This window comes from Protopterus annectens, chromosome 1.part2 (genome assembly GCF_019279795.1).
Source record: "Protopterus annectens isolate FY-2018-M chromosome 1.part2, PAN1.0, whole genome shotgun sequence".
Lineage (NCBI taxonomy): Eukaryota > Metazoa > Chordata > Ceratodontiformes > Protopteridae > Protopterus > Protopterus annectens.
The window spans coordinates 817,647,091-817,673,586 of NC_056727.1; the positions used below are offsets into that span (position 1 = coordinate 817,647,091).

The following is a 26,496-nucleotide window of genomic DNA, read 5'->3' on the forward strand; positions in this document are numbered from 1 at the left end:
TTCCACTGTATTTGATAGAAGTTTAATTTGTCCTTGGTAGTCAGTGTTATGTTTTGAACCATTCCCTTTAAAATGGGTTTAATTATGGCTGTCTTCCAGTCTGATGGTATTGTTTCTTTGAACATTTTCAGATCTTTGTTACTCCATCCTTTCCTTAGTCCTTAAGGTGGTCCAATTTGCCTAAGAGGGGTGACAGTTTCAGTTACACATAGAGCATGCTGATAATTGGTCATCTTAACCGTAGATGTATGATTGATTCAATTTTCATATGAATTTAATATGTTTATAGAAAAAGTCTGACATTAAACACTGTCTTATTGCATTGTGTAAGCATTTGCTCCATGCATGAAGACCATTTGGAAATTCTCCCCTCTGCGTAAATCTATGTCATTTGTAAAACAGAATGGATTGGAGTACTGTCTAATCCCAGTGGGGGGTAATCCAGAGAAATCCAGCCGCATACAACCCGACAGCACTGTGATCCCAATTTTATGTTAATGTGTTGCTCAGCACACACAGCATATTAGCACATGGAAAAAAAAGTGTTGCATTGTACAACAAACCCTACCAGCATTGACATTTCATGTGAAGAAGGCAGATGTGTTGTCACACTCAGAACTGCCCACCCCCAACATAGTGATACCGGAGAGCTCTAGTAATGATCTCTGGTCTGCTTTTATGCCTTGGGAGTGAAATATTGTATGAATCACTCTTTTGGCATGATGGAGCATAGAGCAGTGGTGCAGCATAGCTTAGATAAGTATACTGTACTTTTATTAAATATTTATATGTAGGTACCTAGAAAAGTACAGTAAGCTACATTTCCCTACTATGCTCATCATGTGTACACACACACACACACACACACTACATTCTATGATGGAAGCTTCTAATTTAAGATGGCAGAATATGATTTCAAATTCTTAGAAAGTAAAAATACTGGAATTTGATACCTGTGCATTCCTGTCCACCAGTTTAATCACTGTTTATCTGTTTCAAGCAGCATTACATTGTACTTATCACATTTAAATGACTGAATCTAAATGTTTGATGGTATGATTGCGTGAAATATTCCTATATTCGCCAATAGTTTATCACACTGGTTGCCTGCTCTTGTACAATCTCTTAAGAAAATAATCTACATTCTTGTACAGTGTTAAAAACATCCAAAAACACTGTAGAGTCAGTTTGCCAAATATATTGCATTTATCCTTGACCTTGTGGACTGGTTGTGGTTAGAAAATAGTCCAAGATGACCAGTACACTTGCAGGAATAAAAGATGAATAAATAGTAATGGTACTGGATCCCCGATTTCACCTCCCAGTCATGAAAAGTAAATATGAATTTTTAAAAGGAGGGGTGGCAGCAAGTGAAGTTTGTATGTCTTTCTCTGTCCATATGTTTTTTTCACCAATGGCCATAGTTTGCTACCACATTCCAAAAACATGTGGTGGATAAGTGAATCAGTAATGTTCAAATGGCCCATAAATATGTGTGTGTGTGTGTGTGTGTGCGTCTGTGTTCTATGATGGATTGGCATCCTTTTCAAAGCTGGTTTCTCTCATATTTTTGTTGCCCACCCAAAAATTGTACAAATGCACGCACTCGAGGTACTCCTCAGTATGGAGAAAATCGATCTATGTGCAGTAACAAAAACCTGGTTAAAGGCTCCAGAGAGCACCCCAGCACTACCATGCTACAACTCATACCATACATTTCGGCCACAGAACCCGGACCGAAATACAAAAGGCGGGGGAGTATCCATATTCATCAAGGATACCCATACCTCCAGGTTACCACATGCAACTAACAACGGGCAAAACGGCAATTCAAATTGTAGCTTGCTACAGATCACCCACCATGTCCCAGGACCCCCATTCTGCATTTCTGGAAGCACTGGGTAACATAAAGGTCCTACCAAACACCCTAATATTGGGTGATTTCAACTACCGAAACATTAACTGGGAGAACTACTCAAGTACTAACTCCCTTGCCCAACATTTCCTAGAATTTATAAACCTCAAACACTCGGGAACAACTGGTCAACACTCCCACCAGAAGTGACAACATATTGGACCTGGTCATCACCAACATGGGCGACTGGTGTTCCACATCAGAGGTCAACCCCTTGCTGGTTATTTCTGACCATAAACAAATCACTTTGGATATCCACATTCCTCCCCCACCCCCAGACAAATAAACCACCGGGAAAAACTTTTCAAAAGCAAACTTCACGTTACTTAAGATGGAGGTGGAAAGTTTCAAAGCCCCCATGCTAAATGATAACTCTGTCCAAGCTGCAAAATCCTTTACAAATGCATTCTACAGGAACCTACAAGAATGCATGGATCGTGCTATCCCAAGCAAAACCAAGACTCGCTACTCCAAGAAAAGGAAACCAGTCTGGTGGACCCCAGGCATAACCAAGCTGTACAATAGAAGGAGGAAACTAGTACAGAAAGGAGTAAAATTCCAAGAAGGGAAGACATCCCTGATCAGTATCAGCAAGAAACTACGATCCCTCATAAAATCGTCCAAGGCGAGCTTTGAAAGAAAACTTGCCAAGGACTCCAAAGATAACCACAAGGCATTCTTTAGCTATGTCAAGAATCTAAGTGGCATTGCTCAGATCTGCTCGGAATTAGTGCAGAATGGCACAAAATACACTGAACTAACCGATATTTCCAACATCCTGGTAGACAGGTTCAGTGCAAACTTCACCCCCCTCTCACCCCCAAAAGGGCCCATAACCATATCAGAAGAATGTAGAGCCCCTGAAATCACAAACACTCAGGTTAAAATAGCCCTCTCCAAAGCCAAAAGCATAGCATCAATGGGACCGGACGGTGTCCCAGGCTGCGTTCTACATGAGCTCAAAGATGAACTAACCCCTCACCTAAACACACTGTTCAAACTCAGCCTCTTCACAGGCTACGTACCCATAGAGTGGTGCACAGCAACAGTTATTCCACTCCACAAAGGTGGAGCCACAACAGACCCCGGGAACTATCGCCCTATAAGCCTGACTAGCTTGGTCTGCAAGGCTATGGAGCGCATCATTATGGAAATCATTAACAGAGACATTGGGAACCTCCAAACACTGGACCCTACCCAGTTCGGCTTTGTTAAGGGAAGATCATGCCTTCTAAACCTGGTAGACTTCTTTGAGATAGTTACCAAGGCTATAGATGAGGGAAAGGTGGTATCCACAGCCTACCTAGACCTCACAAAGGGCCTTCAACACCATTCCCCATTCTGGTATTATAGACAAGCTCACCAGCCTGAACATAAACCCCTATGTCACAAGATGGGTTGCCAGTTGGCTCATGGACAGAACCCACATGGTGAGAGCTGCAGGAGCTAGGTCTGACTCTAAACCGGTTACAAGTGGCGTTCCCCAGGGCTCAGTCCTAGGACCCCTCCTGTTTGGCATATACTTCTCAGAGGTACAGACAAGCACAGGAGGACTATGGCTGACCAAGTTCGCAGACGACTGCAAACTAGGGGCTATAATTGACTCACCGGCTGACACAGACATCCTCCAAAAGGGTCTCACTGAGATGGATACCTGGTGTCAAAGTCATGGTCTCAAGCTAAATGCCAGAATGTGCATAGTTATTCCCTTTGGAAATAACAAAGTACCCACAAACTACCACATAGGTGGCAGTCCCCTAAATATGGAAAACGTAATAAGGGATCTGGAGACCCAAGTAGATAGTAATCTCCTTTGATAATCACATTGCCAAAGTGGTTAGAAAATCCTTCTATGTGGCCCACCTAATCACAAAAGGGTTTGCATCCAGATCAAAAGAGGTCATTGTGCCCCTCTACTCATCACTCATCAGACCCATCATAGAGTACAACGCCGCATTTGGGATGTACCTTACAAGACACCTGCAACTGCTGGAAAGACCACAGAAGTACCTCACCAAAAGGATCACTGGCCTCAAACAGATGCCCTATGCAGTTCGAATGAAGGAACTCCAGCTGTACTTGGTTGCATACCACCTGCTCAGAGGTGATCTCTGCCTGACATACAAGGCCATGTCCAAATAAGAAGTGATGGACATGCTCCACCTAAAGAAAACCTTATCCCCACGAACCATATGCTCTAGGGAGCTAAACCTCACCACAACAATAAATAGGATGTGCTGGAGGGATAGATTCCTGTCCCAGAGACTTCCCATGCTTTGGAACAAGATTCCAATCTACATTAGGCAGAGCTCCATGCTAGCACTCTTCAAGAGAAACCTTGACGAGTGGATGGGAAACAAAGTTTACCCCGGGAATCACTTCAGTGGCTCTGCCGGACAGAGGCACAGGGAACTAATCTACGGGGGTGGCGAAAGCCAACACATTCTGGCTAGGTTTATAAATGCCTTCGGGCAGATAGCCTAGTACCTACCTATGAACTCCATGCAGCCTTAAAGCAAATGTTGAAAATTGGTGAGTGGAATTTGTGGTCTATATTAGATTGGCAAAAGCTTAAAAAGCGAACGCTGATTGATAGAACTTATGTAAGCGAAAGCTTACAATATCGAAGCAAAAGAAACCCAAATTTTTTCCTAGGGAAAGAATTTGATTGTCCGTTTCTGTTGCTTCGGTATTTTCAGTGCTGTGGTGGAAAGTTACGGGTCGAGTTCAGGTAAGTGTGCTATTGTGTGGATGTAAGTGTTAGGGCAGGTTAGGTGAGTTAGGGTTAGGGCGCGGGGTAAGGTATGTGTGCGATTGTGTGGACGTGAGGGTTAGGGTGGGTTACGTGAGTTAGGGAGCGGGTGAGGTGAGTGTGCAATAGTGACTGACTTTAGGGTTAGGGCTTGGGTTAAGGTAAGTGGGTAGTTAGTGGTGTGTGTATAGTTTAGTGTAGGGTTAGGTGTCAGAGTTTAGGTGTATGTGTGTGGATTGCTGTTTGTTTGGTGTGCTTGTGTTGTGTGTATGTGTTTTGGATCAGCGATTTTTTTCCCTAGGAAAAAAATCGCTGTTCTAACAGTTCGAGATTGTAAGCTTCCGTTTACATAAGTTTGCTTTTTTAAGCATTCGCTGATCTAATATAGACCCAGAATTTTTAACAGTAAACGATATAACATGTTTCATTGTTCAGGGGGAAGGTAATAATGGTAAATTTGTGGTGTTAAGGGGCTACTGACAAGGGAGGAGGATTACACTGGCATGTATTTATATTCCACCAAAAACTGCTTTATGGTGCTTAAGAAAATTTTGGGAGAAATCAACTTTCAGCGAGGAGTATTACTTAACAGGTGGGGACTGGAACTTGATTTGCAAAAGTGAGGATAAATCCGTGGGACATAGATGGAAAAATATAACAAAAGAGGTTAGATTTCTGATGAACTTTATCAAAATATTTGGTATGGAAGGCGTGAATTCATTAGTGGGAACCCTGAGAGTTTTTACATATTATTCCCCCAACCTGTTAAAAAGAGATTTTAAGGAATGGGTAGTGGAAATTATTTGAGTTGTTAGGGAAGATAGAAACTTCCTTAGAAGTTATAGCTAGTGAGTGGAATAAAATGAAAGTTGATTTTAAAAGTAGGGTAGAACTAAAAGAAAAATAGATACGATTAAGAGGTAACAAGAATTATTTAGAGGGCTGACAAAGTTTAAGGTATTGCAGAATAAGGGTAACCTTATGGTAGAAGAGGAGGCGCAACTGCAGTGATTATGAGAAAATAAGGGATTACCTCAATAAGATGCATGAGTTTAGAAAGATTGCTGTTAAGCAACTATTTTTGATAATAATGCCAGAGCACAAAAACTTTTAGGACAGTGACTTGGTCAACTGAAAGTAGGGGCATTAGTGATATTTTGGAAATTTTATGAAAATTTGTATAAAACAGAGAAATGTGGAAATCAAGAAAGAGAGCACATGGAAATATTTATGGAAGACTTAAGTATGCCAAGTTTAGAGGTAGATGAGGCTCATCAACTAACAGAACAGGAGGAGATGAGATAAAAACTGTAACGTATAATCAATCTATAGGGAAAATTTCCAGGAATAGATGGTATTCCTGTGGAAGTTTGGAAGCTAGGAGATAAGAAAGTGATACAAATCTGGAAGGTCTGGAATTTGTATGCTTAAACACTTAATTTTGTCATGTCCCTATAAATATAGGTATTGCTGAATCAGTTTGTGTGAGGGTATAGAGCTTACAGCTCTGTAGCCTTTGTTTTTTCTTTGTTAAATGTATATCCTGAAAAAAATGCGAAACTGTCTCAAAAATTTCCACAACACTGAGATGTCCTTTTCTGGTTTTGTCAGGTACAAATATTGTCTATAAATAAAGCCAACTTTTCTTGAATACCATACCAGTTATATCCTTGAATTTCTGACTTGCTTTCTTGGCCAAAGGCTATAAATATGATGCAAATAACAAAAGGGAAAGAGGACACCTCTGCCTGGTTCCTCTGCTCAAGCAAAAATGATCAGAGAGAACCCCATCTACTTTAATTTTTGCTTCTGATCCCTGATGTATCCTCCTAATCAACCTTATAATTTTTTCACAAAATCCAAATGCTTCCATTGCCCTGCTCATAAAGTCCCAGCTTACTCTGCATCAAGACCCACCAACAACAATGGTATTTTCTAATGTTCTGCTTCCCTCTGGATCAGTGTTCTGTTAATGTTGTTGAATGTTTTCCTCCTACTCTACAAAACCACACTGATCCATATCTATCCATTTTGGCATTACTTTTCTTTTATATAAATGCATGTTTGTCTGTGTGTTAAGTGATAATTCAGGAAAGGTTTAAAAAAACATATGCTTGATTGTATACAGGGTTCTTGAATATTTTTCTCCAGAGACTGCTAGTAATGTGTGTGTGTGTGTGTGTGTGTGTGTGTGTGTGTGTGTGTGTGTGTGTGTGAGAGCATGTGCATAGTTATCCAATAGTTATCTATATGGATTAGGCAAACGTGTATATGCCAACAACATCTTTATGACTTTGGCAAAAGCTCTCTGAAAATTTTTTTTTATTTATTTATTTATTTGCAGTTTGTTTGCCAGGATGGTCCATTGGGCCAAGAAGAACACGTTTTCAATGGAGTCCTGGGGAGAAAAGCTCCATAATAATAAAAAAGTTATAATCATGTAATTGTATCACATTAAATACAGAAATACAAATAAAATCACAGTGTTTAAATAGATACAAACAAAATTAAGAAAATTGAGAATTATTGTAAACGTTTGCTACTACTTTACAAGGGAAAGAAACAGGAGTTTGAAGTATATGAGATAACTGGGGTATAGAGAGGAGAAGAGATTATGTGGGATGGGAGCAGGAGCATTCCCAGGGAGATGTTAGATGTAAGTGGAGTGAGGTTTTGAAGGAAGAGTGACTAGAGATGGTGCGGATGGGTGGTGGTAGGAAGTTCCACTGCCAAGCAAGAGCAAAGGATAGTAGATTTTTGCCAGGGGGGCGGGTGGGTTTATACAATTCTATCAAGTTTTGATTGTTGGATCTTAAGGATCTTTCTGGAAGGTGCATTTTAAAGGAGCAGGATAGGGAGGGACAGAGGGAGGGGCTAAAAGTGAGTTTGTGAACATGAGTGAGTTGAATGTAGGTGAGATAATTGGGTAGCTCTAACCAATTTAGTTTGTGAAGGGCAATACAGTGATGGGTAGAAGATTTGCGGCTAGTGGCAAACTTGGCGATCTTATAGCAGGAGGAGATTTTTGACAAGTGAGGATTGTAGGTTGGTTAGAAGTTGGGCACCATATAGGAGGGAAGAGATGAGGAATGTGGTAGAGAGAGTGGACTTAGTAGAGGAGGTGAGATAGTGACTATGGCGGTAGAGCATACCAAGTTTCTGGTGTTTTTTTTTTATGTTTATGTGTAGGTGGGAGTTGAATTTAAGTTGGTCATCAATGAGGACACCTAATAGTTTGGCATCAGATACTATTTCGAGAGGTGTATTGTTGTGGCTGGTGATAGAGAATGAGTTTTTATCATTAGAGGTTGTTTTAGAAGGGGTAAATAACATAAGTTTTGTTTTTGAGGCATTGAGTGCTAGCTGATTGTCTCTCATCCACTGTTCAGTCGTAAAGAAAGCATCCTGGGTGAGTTTTAAGAGAGTGAGGATAGAGGTGGCAGAACAGATTATAGTTGAATCATCGGCGTATTGAATAAGGTTTGCGTTACGGATTGAGCGGTGGAAATCATTTATGAAAATATTAAACAGAAGGGGACCCAGTATAGAGCCTTGTGGTACTCCTGTGGGGGTGCTGAGGAATGGGGAGGTAGCTTTTTTTCCATTTAACTGCTTGTTGCCTATTTGAGAAGTAACTGGAGAACCAGTTGAAAGAGGAAAGGGATAGGTTTAGATTAGAGAGTTTAGTTCAAAGAAGCTTGTGTGAGATGGTATCGAAGGCCTTAGAGAGGTCCAGTAGGAGGGTAGATACAGTACAGCCAGAGTCACGACCTTTGTTAACAGTTTCTAGGAAGAAAAGAAGAGCAGTGGTCGTGCTGTGGCCTGGTCTGAAACCATGCTGTGTGGGAGTTAGTAAGTGGTTGTCTATAAGATAGGGTAGGAGTTGTAGATGGATGCATTTTTCAAGTACTTTGGAGATGGGGGATAAGAGGGCGATTGGATGGAAATTTGTGATATTATTGTTGTTGCCCCCATTGTAAAGGGGTAAGATGAAGGCCAATTTCCAAAGTTGGGGTACATTGCCTTTTTGGATAGAGCTATTGATTAAAATAGAGATGGGAAAGGCAATGGCTTCAGCAGCTATGCTGAGAAAGTAAAAGGGGATGTTGTCGTGGGCAAGGTCTCCGTTTCTGGAGAAGTTTTTTTATGGTGGATGTGGGAATGGGTTTTAGAGAAAAAGGAGAGTGCTGAGGGGAAGAGGCTAGGGGAGGAGGTGAAGTAGTAGGGGGACTAGTATTGTCAGTGAAGGATGAGGTAAGTTTGCTAACTGAATTGATGAAGAAAGAGTTGAATTGTGTGGCCAGATCTTTGTCTAGAGCATTAGGGTCAGGACAAGGGTTTTCTTTTTTGCCAAGATTAAGGATGTTGGAGATTCCATTCCAGAACTTTTTAGGATTTGTTTTATGGGTACTTTGTAGTATGGAGAAATAGGTTTTGCGGTCTACTGTGATAAACTTTTTGACATTGTTGCGAAGTGCTTTGTATTCATTAAGGGTGGAGGGGGTCTTATTTTTCTGGTGGCGTAGCCAAGCTTTGTCTCTCAGGTGCATGGCAGTTACTGTGTCCTTGGTTAGCCATGGGGCAGTTTTGCTTTTTATTCTTTTGGTTTTTAAATGGGCAAATGCATCTAGGAAGTTTAATAATATTGAGTTGAAGTACGTTATGGCATTATCTAGGGGGAGAGTTTTCAGAGGGCTCCAGTTTATTGATTTTAGTGAGTTAGAGAAGGTATTGGGATTAAAGTTTTTAAGGGAACAAGTGGAAATATAGTTATGAGATATTTGTAAGGGGGAAGGAAGGCAATAGTGTGAGGAGGTGGTCACTGAAGGAACTGGGAAGTATGCCACTATTGGAGAAATAGTGAGGGTGAGAAACTAAGACCAGTCTAGGATACTGCCACTGGGAGAGGTCTTTAGAGGGTCTAGTAGTAGTAGAATTGATTAGCTGAAAGAAATTATAAAGGTTAATGTTAAGGGAGTTTGTGGGGGACTAGATGGAGGACCAATTTATATTCATGTCACCTAAGATTATTGTTTCATTACTAATGTTGGTGGAAAGCCAGGAGAGAATAGCTTCAAGTACAGAGATATTGTCCCCAGGTGGAATGTATATTGAGGCTATGCATATGTATTTGTGTTTAGTTGAAGTAGTGCCAAGATTATTTCCACGTTGTTGAATTGGGGAATAGGTTTAGTATAAGGAACAACAGATAGGGATGATGAATATAGGAGAGCTACTCCCCCACCTCTTTTGAGTGTTCTATCTTTTCTGATGATATAATAGTTGGGGGTGTTATTTCTGAGTCATTTATATGAGGTTTTAACCAGGTTTCAGAAATAAGCTGGGATATCTGGTTGATTGTGGTGGAGTCAGGCATGGAAGTTGGAGATTTTGTTGGCTATGCTTTGGGCATTTAGAGAGGTAAATAGCATGGATCTGGATGTTGAGGTGGGAGTATGGGGGCTTGGGTTAGAGTGTATGTCTCCAGAGAGAAGGATGGTAGTTAGTTGGTGAACTAGATTGAGGAGGTGCTTGGATAAGCTTGTTATTGGAGTAGTGTGTCATGAGATTTGGAGAGGCATGGTAGGTTACTGAGGGGGCTGAGTGCTTATGGATAAAAATGAGTTTGTAGGGAAACAGTAGGTGGTTGTTGATGGGATATAGGCAGGGTGATGTAAGGATTGATGGGTGAGAGGGTGATTTGGGAAGTGGATTGGTAATATGAAAAGATGGTGAATGGTTGAAGGAAAGGGGCTGTGTGAGATAGTAAATATAGGATAAGGAGAGAAGGATGAGTGTATGAGTTGAGAAGGAAGTAGGTTTAGGAAGCATGGTGAAATTTGAATTAATTGGAGGGTGGGTATGATATAGACTAGATGGAGAAGTAAGTTAGAGTATAGTGGGAGAGGTGAGTAGTGATAGGGATAGTAAGAGCATTTGGTTAATGATGGGTTCGGTGGATTGGATTGTAAGGGTGAGGGTGTGGCTATTTGGAGTATAAGTTTAGATGTACTGGGGGTGGGTGGAATTTGGGGGTAGGGTAGGGGAGCGTAGTGAGCCCCTAGGGTGAACGGAGCGGGTAGAGCAAGGAGAGGCGAATTGCTTACCAGGAACAATCAGTGATATAGAGAACAGGCCAAGAGCATGTGTCTTTTCAGGTAGGTGTGTACTGGGATGCAGCTATGGGCTTTATTTTATTAGTTTTGTTGTGAGTTACAACTATGAGCCAAATATTGTGGTGAACCACTGAAAAAGTTTACTGTTTGGGGCTGTAAGGATATATGGCTAAATAACATGAAGGGTAACACTGCCACCTAGTGGCTAAAATAGTAATTGCTACCACGAAAGTAGCTGAGGAGAAAAGTGGGAGTTAGGGGGGAAAGGAGACCACTGCAGGCTGCTAGTGACACGCGAAGGGGCACTACATGCGGCAGAATTATTTCATAATACTGAGGAGGTAAAAAACAGTAGGTAATTCACATACACTTGGAGGTCTTTGGGTAGCAGCACGTTGTGTCTTTACTTGAGTAGAATTCCAGGTGGCTTGCTATCAGAGGTGGTAATTCTGGCAAATATTGAGCAGAAACACCTTGGGAGGTAGGAAACGAAAGACTGGGCAAGACTTGGAGGTCTTTGGGTAGCAGCGCGTTGTGTCTTTACATTGCTTGAGTAGAATTCCAGGCGGCTTGCTATCAGAGGTGGTAATTCTGGCAAATATTGTGCAGAAACACCTTGGGAGGTAGGAAACGAAAGACTGCGCAAGACTTGCAGGTCTTTGGGTAGCAGCAAGTTTTGTCTTTACTTGAGTAGAATTCCAGGCGGCTTGCTTTCAGAGGTGGTAATTCTGGCAAATATTGTGCAGAAACACCTTGGGAGGTAGGAAACAAAAGACTGGGCAAGACTTGGAGGTCTTTGGGTAGCAGCACGTTGTGTCTTTACTTTACTTGAGTAGAATTCCAGGCTGAGGTAAGTACTACTCATGGGTTACGACGGTAACCTAGTCAGATTTATAAGTGGTCAGAATTACTGAAATTACCAACATTTCCATAATATTGATGTTTTTCTTTATCAGCATTCACAGCCACAGTAGATTTATATTGAAGTCATCTTTATTTAGTTTTGTTGACTACATTAGACCCACTAGGCCTAAGCTTGTGTTTTTTTCATGGGAGATTTGAGGTATTTTTACAGACAGAACAACATTTCGCTATGGCACTGGGGAACTTCCCTACTCTATGATTAGGGAGAGCCTTTGGGCTGCTTCTCATGCAAAGTGGTGTCTGTGAGTTTGGACCAGGAATGTGATGTGGCAGATCAAGGAGTGCAGCTTACATTTTTCTAGCAAGGAATCATGTCTGTAATTTGAATACCATACAACCAAATGTCTAAAAATGATCAAATTCACATTTTTCATTGGAAAATACAGTTTGGTTGAAAACACAAGTGAAACTACTAAAAACTTTTTTTTTTCTTTTGCAGGGAGAGTGCAACCCCCTGCACATCCATACCTATTTCTCTTAGAATTGCTAACTTTACAGTTACAAAACAGTGGAAAAATCAAAGCACATCTACAACCGAAAGTCCATCCTGCTCCATTGCCCATACAGTGTGATAAATTACTGACGTTGCATCTACAACAACATTTTAGCAAACCATAATCCAAGGATAACATGTTTAAACAGCACTGTAATTCAGCTGTCATTTACATCAATTGCATTTTTACAGTTAAAACTAAAAAAAAAGCTATGAAGAGCAATCTGATAAAATGGTCTCCTGAACATTTGTAGATCAGGATGCTAATGGCATTGCATTTGAATTGCAAGAAATGTTAAGGTTACAAGATGAAGTGGAATGGGCAGATGACTTTGTTGTAAGCTGGAGTCTTGTGAGAGTGATGAAAATATTGTTGTGGATATGGAGATGAATTCTGACCGATTCAAAATACTGAGTGCATTAGGAGATGGAATTGAGGGAATAATACTTTGCCATTTTGTACAAGCAATAAAACTTGGAGGAAAAGCTGGGAGTCTGACACAAAGATGCTTTGTCATGCATGAGGTATGTTAGGCTAGACTGAAACCCCCTCTACAGACATTTCTTTTTGCAAACAATACTTTTACCTTTGAGAGAGAAGGAATTGCATTAGAACTTTAGTAAATTTATTAAGAAATGAGTCATTTTGATGTTTCTTTAAATTGGTTTTTGCTACATTAAATACATTTGACAGCAAAAAAAATTAAAAAAAAAGGAATGTCTTGGGTGGATTTTTCTATTGTAATTGTTTCACTAGTTAGATAATGGGGAATTTTGTATTAATTTTTGAAATGTATATTAAGTAAGAAAGAAGGAACCAGATTATGAATTTTGAGATGCAGTGTGATAATATTTTTTAAACCTAACAAAAGACTGGGTATCCAGACTGGAGGACTTTATTTTTGAAAATAGGAAATACACAAGCTTGTACCTTGAGTGTAGTGCTTGTTAAAGCAGTAACCCAGCATGTTGCAAATGTATATAATGTAATCATTTTGATAGCAGAATGTCCACTGAGAAGTAAAGGTGTATGATAAAAGGATCCAGTAACGATTATAAATACACGTGATCCACCGTGTGGAAAGTTTGGACATTTATGAATGGATTGTACTTATACTATTGCTATAAGTGAAGCTGTGCAGCACAGTGAGATAAAAGTTTTAAAATAATAAATCTAAGGAAGTAAAATGTATAAAAGTAGACATTTCTAAAGAGTAATACATAAACTATAGAAGAAATGGAGCTCCTTGAATTTAATTTTAATGTAGTCATTTGTTTAACAAGGTAAGTGAACTGATCATCATGAACCTTATTCAGCCCAAACCAAGGCTACAAGGTCGAGGATAAATGTACTTTGAAGGGAAAGTGTAGAACAGCCAAGTAACCTTTATGTTTTAGTGAGGTGGGAGAAAACCAAAGCACATAGAGAAAACTCATGCAGCCAGCAGAAAAGAGCAGCTTCCATGCAGTTGCTGACTGGAAATATGAATTGAGCTGTGGAATCCGGAGCTGTGATGCATTGCTCTGCAACATTTGTTTGTGTGAAAGTTTGTACAGTGAAGAAGTAGAGAACCTAGGTGGGGACGACTCAACAAAAGTTGAAGAAAAATAACACAGTAGCTTAGTGGGTTACCAAATAAAAAGGAAGATTGAAAAAGAAGAGCAAAAAGAAAATGAAAGATGCTAGAATAAATGATGTAGATTCTGTCTCTTAGTATTTATACTTTAAAACTGTATATATATTGTTTAATGACTTAATGGATGTGGTATTCATTCATTCATTTTAGATGAATAAGTTTAAAATTAGATGGGGTGTAGAAGTTATGTGGGCACTAGGGTGTGATAAATGTTCTGGAATTTGTACATTAATGAAAAAAGAGAAATAAAGTAAAACATTTTTTGTACCAGAAAGCTTAGTACGTATTTGTGCATTTTATGCATATTTTCATATTAATAAGCACAATATATAAAAAGATAGCACTGTGTCTGATGAGAGGTAGAAGTAACATGTGGGTAGGTATTGTAACCCTGATCTGAAAAAGAATAGGAGAAATACGTAACAAGGGAAAGGTGATGTTACAGGGAAAATGATAATGAAGTTGGCAGGTTTAAGAAATGCTTTGCAAAATCAACAGACAGAGAGAAGGTATAATATATTTTCTAGAACTGATTATATATGGGTTTGTGAGACAGTTTATGTAAGTGAAGGGGAGGGTATTATTATTTTTTTTTATTTATTTTATTTTACATTTGCTTACCGGGAAAGTCCAACTGAACACAGGTGCATTTATAGCAGAGGCCCGGGGAGAAAAGCTCCATAAAAAAAATAACAGACAAACTATCACATATGAACAAGACAGAAAATACAAATACACTGCAGATATATTAAAAACAATAAGCAAGAGAGAAATAATTGAACAAAATTCATCGACCATCTTTAACCATCTTTAACATAGGGTAATAGAATTAAATATTTGCATGGAGGAAAAGAAAAACAACTTATTTACATCAAAACACCAAGAGTAAAAAAATGAGAGCAAATAATAGCAATGTCTTTTGGACAGTGCCTCAGAATGAGCTGAGTTTGGCAATAGGTTAGATGTCTGAGTCTTATTTGTTAATTGGGTGAGATGCAAGATCATAACCAGGTATTCATCAGATGAGTTTTGAGTGAGATTTTAAACTCGATGATAGTGGGGATAGATGTAATTGACTGGGGAAGGTTATTCCAGGCCTTAGCTATGGTATGAGAGAATAGGAGTTTCCCTGCAGAGCTGTTGACTCTAGCAATACAGAGAAGAGATTTTTCATTAGAGCGTAGAGGGTGGCTTGCTGTGTAGGGAGTGATAAGGTGACATATTGCAGGGGTTTTATCAGGATGCTTTAGAATATTGTAAGCTATGACAAGCTGTTGATAAAGAAGTAATTCTGGAAGTTCGAGCCACTTTAGGTTCCTTTAGAGCCAGTCTGGTTAGATATTTTTTTCTAGTATGGGTAAGAATAGGTGTGGCATACAGCAGAGTGGATAAAAGGTGGGTTTGTGATAGGGTGATCTGCGCATTGTCAGAGAGGTACTTTTAATGTCTGTATAGAGTTCCCATTTTTATGGACCTTTTTAATGGTTTGTGAGATATGCACATCAAGTGTAGGTTATTATAGCACATGACATTATTTAAGAAAAGAAACTATTACTTTTCTTAAATGGCATAGTATAATGCCTGTTTACTGCCCTTCCGCAGATGTCTTGGCATCTGATGTACTGCGCCGCCTGCGCAGTACATCAGAGTTGGCAGCGCAAAAAGCGAGAAAAAGATCTCCTGTTAAACTCATTTAACATAGCGAGACAGTAAAAAAGCAACGATTCTAATGGAAAAAGTCCGGCGGATCTTTTCCATTAGTATAACTCGATTTACAACGGGCACGCTGGCCAATCAGCGTGCACGTTTTGGGGGGATCATGGTATAATGTCGATTTCAACACAGAGTAGCTTACTGTGTGCAGAAGGAGAAATGACAGTACCGTTTTTTGGAAGTGATGGTGAAATAGAGAGGGGTAGATTTGTGGTAGATTATGAAACCACTTTTCTGAAACAAGGCCTTACAGTATAATATTGGAAGAAAGGTGACTATTTTGAGGAAAGGTAAATGTAGTTTTAGATTAAATACTAAGTGCAGGAAAGCAGTTTGAAGTGTATTTGTTTTACTATGGTAAGGGCATGTGCAAATGAAAAATTTTATATTACACACGCAGTGATAGGTGTTTTTTAAGTTAAATTTTATTTGGGTTAATATAAAATGCAGTAGTAAGAAAGTTGAAAACTGAAACGGAATATGTGCAGTTGAAATATGCACAGAGAAATAAAAAAAACTTGTATTTTATGCAGATTATTTGGTGATTGTTAGACACTGAGAATTTATAGATTTTTTTTTTGAAAGGCTGAATGTGCTTGAGTGATTAAGTTAGAATTGGATTGTCTTAAATATAAAGGATTTGTGGAGAAGACGATCTGAAATTTATTTGGAAAATTGTATAAAAGTTTTAGGAATATAGAAGAGAGAGACAGAGTACATACAGAAGGGATGGAAATCCTGGGTAAAATAAAAGCAATAATCAAACATGGGGAGTTTTTAATGATTTTCAGAAAGATGTTAACCATTAAGGAAGTTTTAATCTGAATCGGGGCATATGCTCATGTTCTTGTGGGATTAGAAAATGAAGTAATTATAAGTTGTTTCCTGTTGTATAGAGTGCTCAATGCTTAAACCAGTTAAAGGGGACAGTCTATAGAAGCTAGGAAACAGGTAGCCTGGACATGATTTATCTTTTTAGTTTTGGTTTCTTCACATGCATGTTGTATTGATTAATATTAAGTGAAATATGAAGTATTCCTTCTTGATCTACTGTTTGAGTGTAGTGCATTTTGAGATGATTACAAAAGGAAGAAAGGAAAAAGGTATGAGCAGTGTACCTGGTTTATTTTGCAAATTAAAATTTATGGAAATTTCAAAAAAATTGTTTGCATTAGAAAAAAATAGTGTGGTGAAATAGTGTAAGGTTTTTATAGATAAATATAATTCACAGCAGGCTATGAGTAATTGTTCACAGAGACCATGTACAACCATGTAAATGGTGGTATAGAGGTTGCTGTACATACTAGAAGTAGGCCTGAAAAAAAATCTTAAAAACAAGCCACACTGGTTGAACCCTAGCCCTAACAGGGTATATAACAAAAGGAAAAAATGTCATGATTAACATCAGGAAGAGTAACTCCCATAATGATAGGAGCTCTGTAATTAATCTAAACTGGAAACTAGGAGGACTAATAAAGTCCAACATGGGCAATTATGAAGTCAAGATAGCCTCACAGGCTAAACACCATCACAATGCCTTCAATAGCTAGGCCAGAAACCTCAAAGGCAGCACACATTAATGTGCCAAACTGGTGGTCAGTGGTGCTACCTTCACTGAGTAGAGCGACATAGCAAATTTACTGGCTAACAAATTCAGCTCAGATATCACCCTCACTCCCTTAATGAAATACCTATTAGCATAACAACCCACAACTATTAACTGGGATTAGGTCCTGACAGCTCTTACTAAGGCTAAAAACACAGCCTCAATGGGCCCCAACAATATCCTGAGGTGCCTCCTAAATAGCTGGAAACATGGCCTATCAGGACCACTTGAGTCACTTTTCAACTATAGTTGCAAAACAGGCTTTCTAACATGAGAATGGAGGACTGCAGTGGTTATCCTACTTAACAAGGATAGACCATCAGTCAATCCCAGACACTACAGACCTATTAGTCTGACTAGTCTAATATATAAAGCCATTGAACGAATTGTCATAGAAATTATCAACAAAGATATAGGCAACCTTCAGACACTGGACTTAACCCAGTTTGCCTGTGTCAAGGGAAGATCATGCCTACTAAAACTGATGGACTTCTTTGAGAATGTCACCAAGGCCATTAATGAGGGTCAAATGTGCATTCCACCTACATGAACCTGGCTAAGATGTTCAGTACAGTACCCCATTCAGGTATAGTTGACAAACTCACCAAACTGGGCATAAACCCCTACATAGGTTCATAAGTAGGTACTAGGTTATTGGCCCTAGGGCCTATATAAGCCTAGCCAAACAGTACCCTGGCTTTTGCCACCCAAGAAAATTATTTTCCTGTGCCCCTGTCAAGCAGAGCCACAAAAGTGATCCCCGGGGTGAATTTCCTATCTCCCATCCAATCATCAAGATTTTTCTTGAAGAGTGCTAATAAGGAGCTTTGTTTGATATAGATAGGTAGTTTGTTCCAAAGTATGGGAAGTCTCTGGGACAGGAATCTATCCCTCCAGCATGTTCTGTTTATTGTGGTGACAAGGTTTAGGTCCCTAGAGCATGTAGCTCGGAGGGATTGGGATTTCTTTAAGTGGAGCATGTCCAACTGTGGGTTTGACATAGCTTTATATGTTAGGCAGAGATCGCCTCTAAGTAGGTGGTATGCGACAGAGTAAAGCTGGAGTTTTTTTAGATGGTCTGCATAGGGCAACTGTTTGAGGCTGGTAATCCTCTTTGTGAGGTATTTATGTGGCCTTTCCAGTTGTTATAGATGTCTTGTGAGGTACATACCAAAAGGGGTGTTGTACTCTACAATGGGTCTAATGAGTGATGAGTAGAGGGGAACAATGACCTCTTTTTTCCTGGATGAGAAACCTTTTTTGATGAGGTGTGCCACGAAGAAGGATTTCATGACTACTGTGGCAATGTGATTATCAAAGGAAAGACTACTGTCCACCTGTGTCCCAAGGTCCCTTATCACACTTTTAGTGTTAAGTAGACTATCGCCTATGTGGTAGTTCATGGGTACAGAGTTTTTACCAAAAGGGATGACAGAGTGGGAATCCTGGGACATGGTGGGGGATCTGTAGCAAGCTACAATTTGGATTGTGGTCTTGCACAGAGTTAGTTGCACTTGGATAATCTCAGATGCATTATGTTGAGCAACTAGCATGGAGGTGTGGATATCCTTAATGAATATGGACATGCCTCCACCTTTGGTGCTTCGGTCTAGGTTAGGTGGATGAAAGGTGTGGTATGAATTATAGCCTGGTAATGCAGGGGTGCTGTCTGGAGCCTTGAACCAGGTCTCAGTCACTGCACAGATGTCGATGTTCTCCATTTTAAGGAGTACCTCGAGTGAGTGCATTTTGAGGTTTAGACTTCTAGCATTAAGTAGCATTACCCTCAAATTGTGCCTGCTTGTACCTGCTGTGGTGGTGAATTTGTCATTTGAATATTGCCTAAAAAAAGGCACTATAGGGGTGCCTATATACATAACTCATTGGATTGACAGCTGGCTTACAGACAGGACCTAGGAAGACAGGATTGGTGAGTCTGGGCTCAGTGCTGGGACTGCTGCTAATTGTCATCTATGTCTTGGAGGTAAAGACAAATGTCAATGTTCCTTGCCTGACCAAGTTCACAGATGACTGCAAATTGGGAGCTGTCTTGGATTTCCCCCGTGACACAAACAGCTTACAATGGAGTATAACACAGACGAATGACTAGTGCCGAAGTCGCTGACTAAAACTCAATGGCAAGAAATGCATTATAGTGCCTTTTTGGGAAACTCTGCCACCCAGCCTAATTACTCCGCCAATAAGATACACCTAAGAGTTGACCCACTAGTCAGGGATCTGGAAAATATGTAAACTGTATCCTAAATTTTGACCAACATGTGGCCAGGGTTGTAAGAAAATCATTCTTTGTCACCCAACTTATAAGTAATGGCATGGCGTCCAGGCCCAATGAAGTCGTAGTACCACTTTATTTGGCCCTAATCAGACCAATCATTGAGTATAATGCCCCCTTCATCATGTACCTGACCAGACATATGCAACAGTTGGAATGTCTACAAAGGTCCCTTACCAAGAGACACTAAAAACAACCACAAAGCCTTCTATAGTTATATCAAGAACCTCCACGGCAATACTGAGGTTTGCTCTGAGTTACTGCACAATGGTACCTCCTATACTGAGCCAGCAGATATTGCCAACAGATTCAGTGCCAATTTTACCCCTCTCTCTCCCCCTAAGGGATCAAGCACAATACCGGAGGAATGCCAAGCCCCCAGCATTACTGTAGCACAGGTTAAAGCTGCATTGTCCAAGGCCAAGAATACAGCTTCCATGGGACCCAACAATAACCCTGGATGTGTTCTACATGAACTACAAAGTGAGTTGGGACCACATCTGTGTGCCTTGTTCAATCATAGTCTCACTTCAGGCTTTGTCCCTACCGAATGGCGCACTGCTATAGTCATCCCTCTCCATAAAGGGGGAGCGACTACAGACCCTGGGATTTATCGCCCCATTAGCCTGACGAGTCTGATTTGTAAGGCTGTGGATTGCATCATCTTGGACCTAATTAACAAGGATATAGGGAATCTCCAAACTCTAAATCCCACACAATTTGGTTTTGTGAAAGGCAGATCATGCCTGCTCAACCTGGTTGACTTCTTTGAGTCAGTCACCAGAGCTGTGGATGAGGGCAAGGCAGTTCATATAGCCTACCTCAATCTGGCGAAGGCCTTTGATACCATTCCCCACTCAGGAATTATTGATAAACTCACCAAACTAGGCATCAGCCCCTGTATCACTAGGTGGGTTGCAAATTGGCTCACAGAACCCACAGTGTGAAAGTAGTGGACTCCAAGTCAGACTGCGGCCAGTCACAAGTGGAGTCCCACAGGGATCAGTCCTGGTTCTTCTCCTGTTTGGCATATATTTCTCAGAAGTCCAGGCCAACACGGAGGGACTCTGGCTGACCAAGTTTGCAGATGACTGCAAGCTGGGAGCCATTATTAACTCCCCAAGTGATGTAGGCATCCTACAGAAAGGCCTCACTGAGACCAATGACTGTTGTCAAAACAATGGCCTTAAGCTTAATGCCAATAAATGCATGGTCATCCCCTTTGGGAAAAACTCAGTTCCCCCCAATTACCACATCGATTGGAGCCCACTGAACACTCAAGGTGTTATAAGAGATCTGGGGACACAGGTTGACAGCAACCTCTCCTTCGACCACCACATTGCCACTGTGGTCAGAAAGTCCTATATGGCACATCTCATTACCAAGGGTTTTGCATCCAGGAAGCAAGAGGTCATCATCTCTCTCTACTCTTCCCTTATTAGGCTAATCATTGAGTACAATACCCCATTTGGCATGTACCTCACTACACACATGCAACAGCTGGAAAGGCCACAAAAGTACCTCACGAAGAGGATCCTATGCCTTAAACACGTCCTACATGGACAGATTCAAAAAAACTCCAGCTGTTCTCTGTCTCATATCATCTACTAAGAGGCAATCTCTGCTTGACTTACAAAGCCATGTTTGACTCAGCACTCTTAGAAATGCTACATCTAAAGAAATTCCAATCCCTCCACACCACACGCTTCAGAGACCTCAACCTCATTACCACAATCAACAGAACATGCTGGAGGGACAGGTTCATAACCCAGAGACTGCCCATGCTCTGGAATAGACTTTCCATACATGTCAAGCAGAGCACCTCACTGGCCCTCTTTCAAGGGAACTCTTGATGAGTGGATGGGAAATAGAATGTTCATCCCAGGGATCACTCCAGTGGCTCTACTTGATAGAGGCACTGGGAACTAACGTCGGGCGGCACAATGCCAGGACACTTCTATGGGCTAGGCTTGTAAAGGCTCCAGGGCCATTAGTCTAGTACACATCTATGAACCTAATACAAGGTATAAACACATTCTCCTGTATGGATCATCTTGAAGCCCTATCTCTATACTCTGTCTCCTACAGGTTACAGGTCTATTCCTGGCATACAAGGCATCCTCAGATCAAGTTCTGATGGACCTTTTGCACATCTGCAAAATGAACATCACCAGGACCACTAGATCCAAGGATCTAAAACTTTCTTGTGACTTAAGTAAGACATGTTGGTGTGACATATATGTGTCTCAGAGGATCCCCATGCTTTGGAACAGGTTCACCATCCATGTGAACCAGAGTCCATCCCTAACCCTATTCTTGACCAATGAATAGGAAATTGGAAGTTCACCCCTGCTGTGGCTTCCATGTCTCAGGTAAGCAGAGGCAGACAGTAATGACCAAACTAACATATCCCCCAACTAACCTCTGGAAACTTCCTAACAGACATACCCCCTCCTAATAAATGCCCATGATACACAGGGACACAGTTGGGTTGGATTGCACAGCTAGGCTTATAAAGGTGGTCGTTAGTCTAGTATATACCTATGAACTATAATAGGCAATAAAATCTTAAATTTTATTTTCAGAACCATGCCATGTAAACCATAAACTGTTATTATAATGACCGTATCTTAATTCTTTATATGAATATACTGGACATGAGTGTAGTGGCTTCCCATTCTGGTAATACACTATTAGTTAATATAGATGCCATTACCATCTCTGTCATTGCACCCCTTAACTCTTGATAAAATTTCAGTTCCAGTAAAGAACAAATGTTCTTTAAACCCAGCTGCATCAATGCACAAACTGCCTTAACTTATGTAACTTGTTCATGGGATTTCTCTGACTAAATACCTTCTCATGGATTCCACCCCTTCTTGCTGGGTGCATGAATATAAGGCAGTAATGTCTATTGTGGCCATAGAAAAGGAACTGTCCCATTTCATGTGTAACTTCTACAGAAAATCCCAAAGTCATACATGGAGTATATCACATTCACTTTTTTAAATTTGGTTTCTAGTAAAATAACTGAAATCTGTGTCTTGGAGTCTGAGGCAGACACATTTGGGCTAAATGTGGAGGGATTGTCTTAAAAATGTGCCTTTTATTTGGACAGTCAGATATAAAAAAGAAGGGTCTTGGTAAATGTAAGCGGTATGTAGCAAACCTAACAAATTCAGATCAGCTAAGTTGATTTTAGCTTTATATATATATATATATATATATATATATATATATATATATATATATATATATATATATATATATATATATATATATATATATATATATATATATACACACACTTGTGTATAGATATATATATATATATATATATATACACACACTTGTGTATAGATATATATATATATATATATATACACACACACACTTGTATATAAATGTGGATTTATATCAGAATGAGAGTGAGTTTTTGTAAACTTGAACTTCATATGGACAGGACCATATGTTTGAATTTCTGAAAAATCTCAAGCAGCAAAACAACCAAAAAAACAACCAGCATCTCTTTGTCGGGGGGGGGGGCAAGCCCCCAATGCCACCCACACCCCATGCAAATTATATATACCAATTCCAAGATCACACTGCAGTGGGGAAAAGGGTAAATTCCTTGGTCCTCACTTTACTGCAGTCTCCATACAAATACTTTGAATTTTCGGAAACTCTGACACATGGTCCTGACCATCTGAATTTTGAGTTTATGAAAACTGAATAATCTGATATCAAACCATATGTATATATAATGTAGACAGATAGAGATGTGTCCAATAATGTTTGATTGTTAAGTTATTAACATATTCTTGTCTCTGCAGTTATATACCTTGACCAATTGCAGTGTAAATTGTTTTTCAGCACATTTTTGTCCACTACATTTGTAAAATCCAATCAAAATCAGTGTTTTTCTTTCTCTCTCTATATAAGTAAATATGTATGTATATATATATATATATATATATATATATATATATATATATATATATATATATACACATATACACATATATATATATCACTGTTACTGTTATTAGTATATGCTTGATACACTCATTGTACTATTTTATTTTTCTATTGTCAGCTGGTTCGGGTCATGCCAAAAAACGGTCTTTGACCAATGTACTTGCTCGGTTAACGAATGAATCAGTAAATGAAATAACTAGGTTTGCTAGCCAGCATCGAACTATATATTATATATAGAAGACAGTATGTTAAACTACAAATGATTACTGCAGATAATAATGCTTTCTCTCCCCTCTCTTTTGGAATCTTGCCCTGGGTGTAAGTCTGTTTACACCGAGAACAAGTCTTTCGGAACTGGAGCATTCTTACACCAGGCTAAGTCACTTAGAGTAGATCTATTGGAATCTGACCCCATGTTAGGGTGTGGGTTACTCTTTGATTTACTCATAGTTGTTTTTGAAGTTTGATCACTTAGGATTTGAATTGTAGAGAAGCCACTGCAGGCTTGAATAAGTTCCAGCAAAACCCACACTTAGACATATTTTACTGTAACTGAGAACTTGCTGAGCTTCGCTATTGTACATATTTACTCCCACTGCTGCTGCTAAAAGTCACTCGCCATGAGAGGGAGTTCCCCGAATCTTTTGTTCTATAGCTTACTGGACTTGTCTGGCTTGTACTGCACTCACTACGTATATTTTAGAAATGTCTCACGAGGCTTCTCTTTTATTTCATTCTTGCAGGTATAAAGAGACTTTCTGTAGCTGAATTAAATGAACTACTGGAAGAAATTGAGACTGCCATCAAAGACTATTCGGAAGAGCTTATTCAACAGCTGGCTCTGCGGGATGAATTGGAATTTGAGAAAGAAGTAAAAAACAGTTTCATTTCAATACTTATAGAAGTTCAGAACAAACAAAAAGAACACAGAGAAATGGTGAAGAAGAAAAAGAAACTGAAAAGTGGAAATCCTCAGAATGGCAAGCAAGATCGTACCCATATGCCTGGAACAGTGAGTGTTTAAAATGAATCTCTCTCTCTTGTACACACATGGCGTGTACTCACACACACGCAGCATTTAGGAAAAAGACCATGCTGATGTAAATATGATTTGCACTAGCCAAAGTGACATGCATACAAATGGTTCCGCTATTAAGTCTGTAAGAACTTAAAGATCATATCTGAAGTATTTTTGGTGCACGAAAAATAAACTTAGTGTAAGGAAGAACATGTTTCTGTGCTTGCAGTCACCCCCTTTTAATAAAAGGATGTGCTTTTTTACGTTTTTCACTGGAGGAATAACTTTTTAAAATTCCTGCAGCATGTGGAAGTCCATTGCAAACACCTGCTGTTACATTCACTTGGCAGGGATGTTTTCCTCAAGCTAACTATGGTATCTTGGGCGGGTCATGAAAGCAAGTGGTGTGTGTGTGTGTGTGTGTGTGTGTGTGTGTGTGTGTGTGGGTGTGTGTGGGTGTGTGTGTGTGTGTGTGTGGGTGTGTGTGTGTGTGTGTGTGTGTGTGTGTGTGTGTGTGTGTGTGTGTGTGGGTGTGTGTGTGTGGGTGTGTGGGTGTGTGGGTGTGTGGGTGTGTGTGGGTGTGTGTGTTTTGGGGAGATAATAATTAGCAAATGATTGTTAAGCATTTGTTTCTTTTTCCCCACAAAACTAGTTACTTAAAATTGTTTACCATGTAATTGATTAAGTAGAGAACAATGGGAATACATCCTTGCAGGACATACTGCTTAAAGCAAGATATCGGAAGCTACTTCCTCTCCACTTCTGTGTAGCAAGTGAATTTTAACTTATTTTTGCAGTGAGAATGGAAAGAAAATCCTTTATTTTACAAAGATGTGGTAATTGCAAGCAAAAAGATGTGCTGTGTTTTTTAAGTAAGTTTATTTTTCACCTACCAAAAATCATTCAGAGATAATCTTTAAAGGTCATGAAAACAAGTGATCATTTCTGTGAATATAACAAGCTCCTGTATTAATTTTTTTTATTCTGCTTTTGTTGCAGGTGTGTGTGTGTGTGTGTGTGTGTGTGTGTGTGTGTGTGTGTGTGTGTGTGTGTGTGTGTGTGTGTGTGTGTGTGTGTGTGTGTGTGTGTGTGTGTGTGTGTGTGTGTGTGTGTGTGTTTTGGGGAGATAATAATTGGCAAATGATTGTTAAGCATTTGTTTTTTTTCCCCACAGAACTAGTTACTTAAAATTGTTTACCATGTAATTGATTAAGTAGAGAGTCTCACCTGGAACAATGGGAATACGTCCTTGCAGGACATATTGCTTAAAGCAAGATATCGGAAGCTACTTCCTCTCTACTTCTGTGTAGCAAGTGAATTTAAACTTTTTACAGTGAGAATGGAAAGAAAATCCTTCATTTTACAAAGATGTGGTAATTGCAAGCAAAAAGATGTGCTGTGTTTGTTAAGTAAGTTTATTTTTCACCTACCAAAAATCATTCAGAGATAATCTTTAAAGGAATGCGTGTAGTCACTGTGATTTGTTTCTGTTGGCTGCTGCATTCACTGACAAATTAAAATGAAAGTACTTTATTTTGCTTGAGCCATTTTGCCAAGGTAAAGTACAACTGCTTTCTACTGCAACAGAGCAGAGGGCCCTATGAGCTGCTGACAGCAGAGATGCTGTTATCCTGTTGCTTGTGAGGAAGTGCAGCTGTAAGGACCATGTGAAAATTAATGTAAGAGGCATTATGTTGTACTGCTTTGACTTTTTTCCTCAAGTACTCTGTAAACTGAAGACTTTATTTTTGATGAAATTTCAGAGAAGAGTGTTAGGTTTTGTTGGTGTGATAAAGAGCAATTTATCCTGCATGATCCTACCTAAGATTCATTGTAGTAATTACTCAAGTTTGGGCCAAAATCCGTATGAGATCTTTTAAGAGCAAGAAAGAAAAAATAGCCAAGATGAAACAGTGTACCAAATTTTAACATTGTATATTGTGTCCTTCTAAGTCTTTTGCATGAAACCCGGTAATATTGCTCATCGCCCCTCACACTGAATAACTGTCAGCATCATACTGCTTACTGTAATTTGCATCCATCTTTAAGCA

General features: G+C 39.7%; 1 protein-coding gene across 2 annotated transcripts in view; it reads left to right on the top strand.

Moving 5' to 3' along the window:
• The window catches only part of FEZ2 (fasciculation and elongation protein zeta 2), a 1,097,840-nt gene that overhangs the window by 854,973 nt on the left and 216,371 nt on the right, over positions 1 to 26,496 (top strand). For both annotated transcript variants that reach the window (XM_044059029.1, XM_044059038.1), the window contains exon 5: positions 24,171 to 24,439. In XM_044059029.1, coding sequence (XP_043914964.1) covers positions 24,171 to 24,439 — 269 coding nt within the window. The remainder of the gene's footprint in view (positions 1 to 24,170; positions 24,440 to 26,496) is intronic.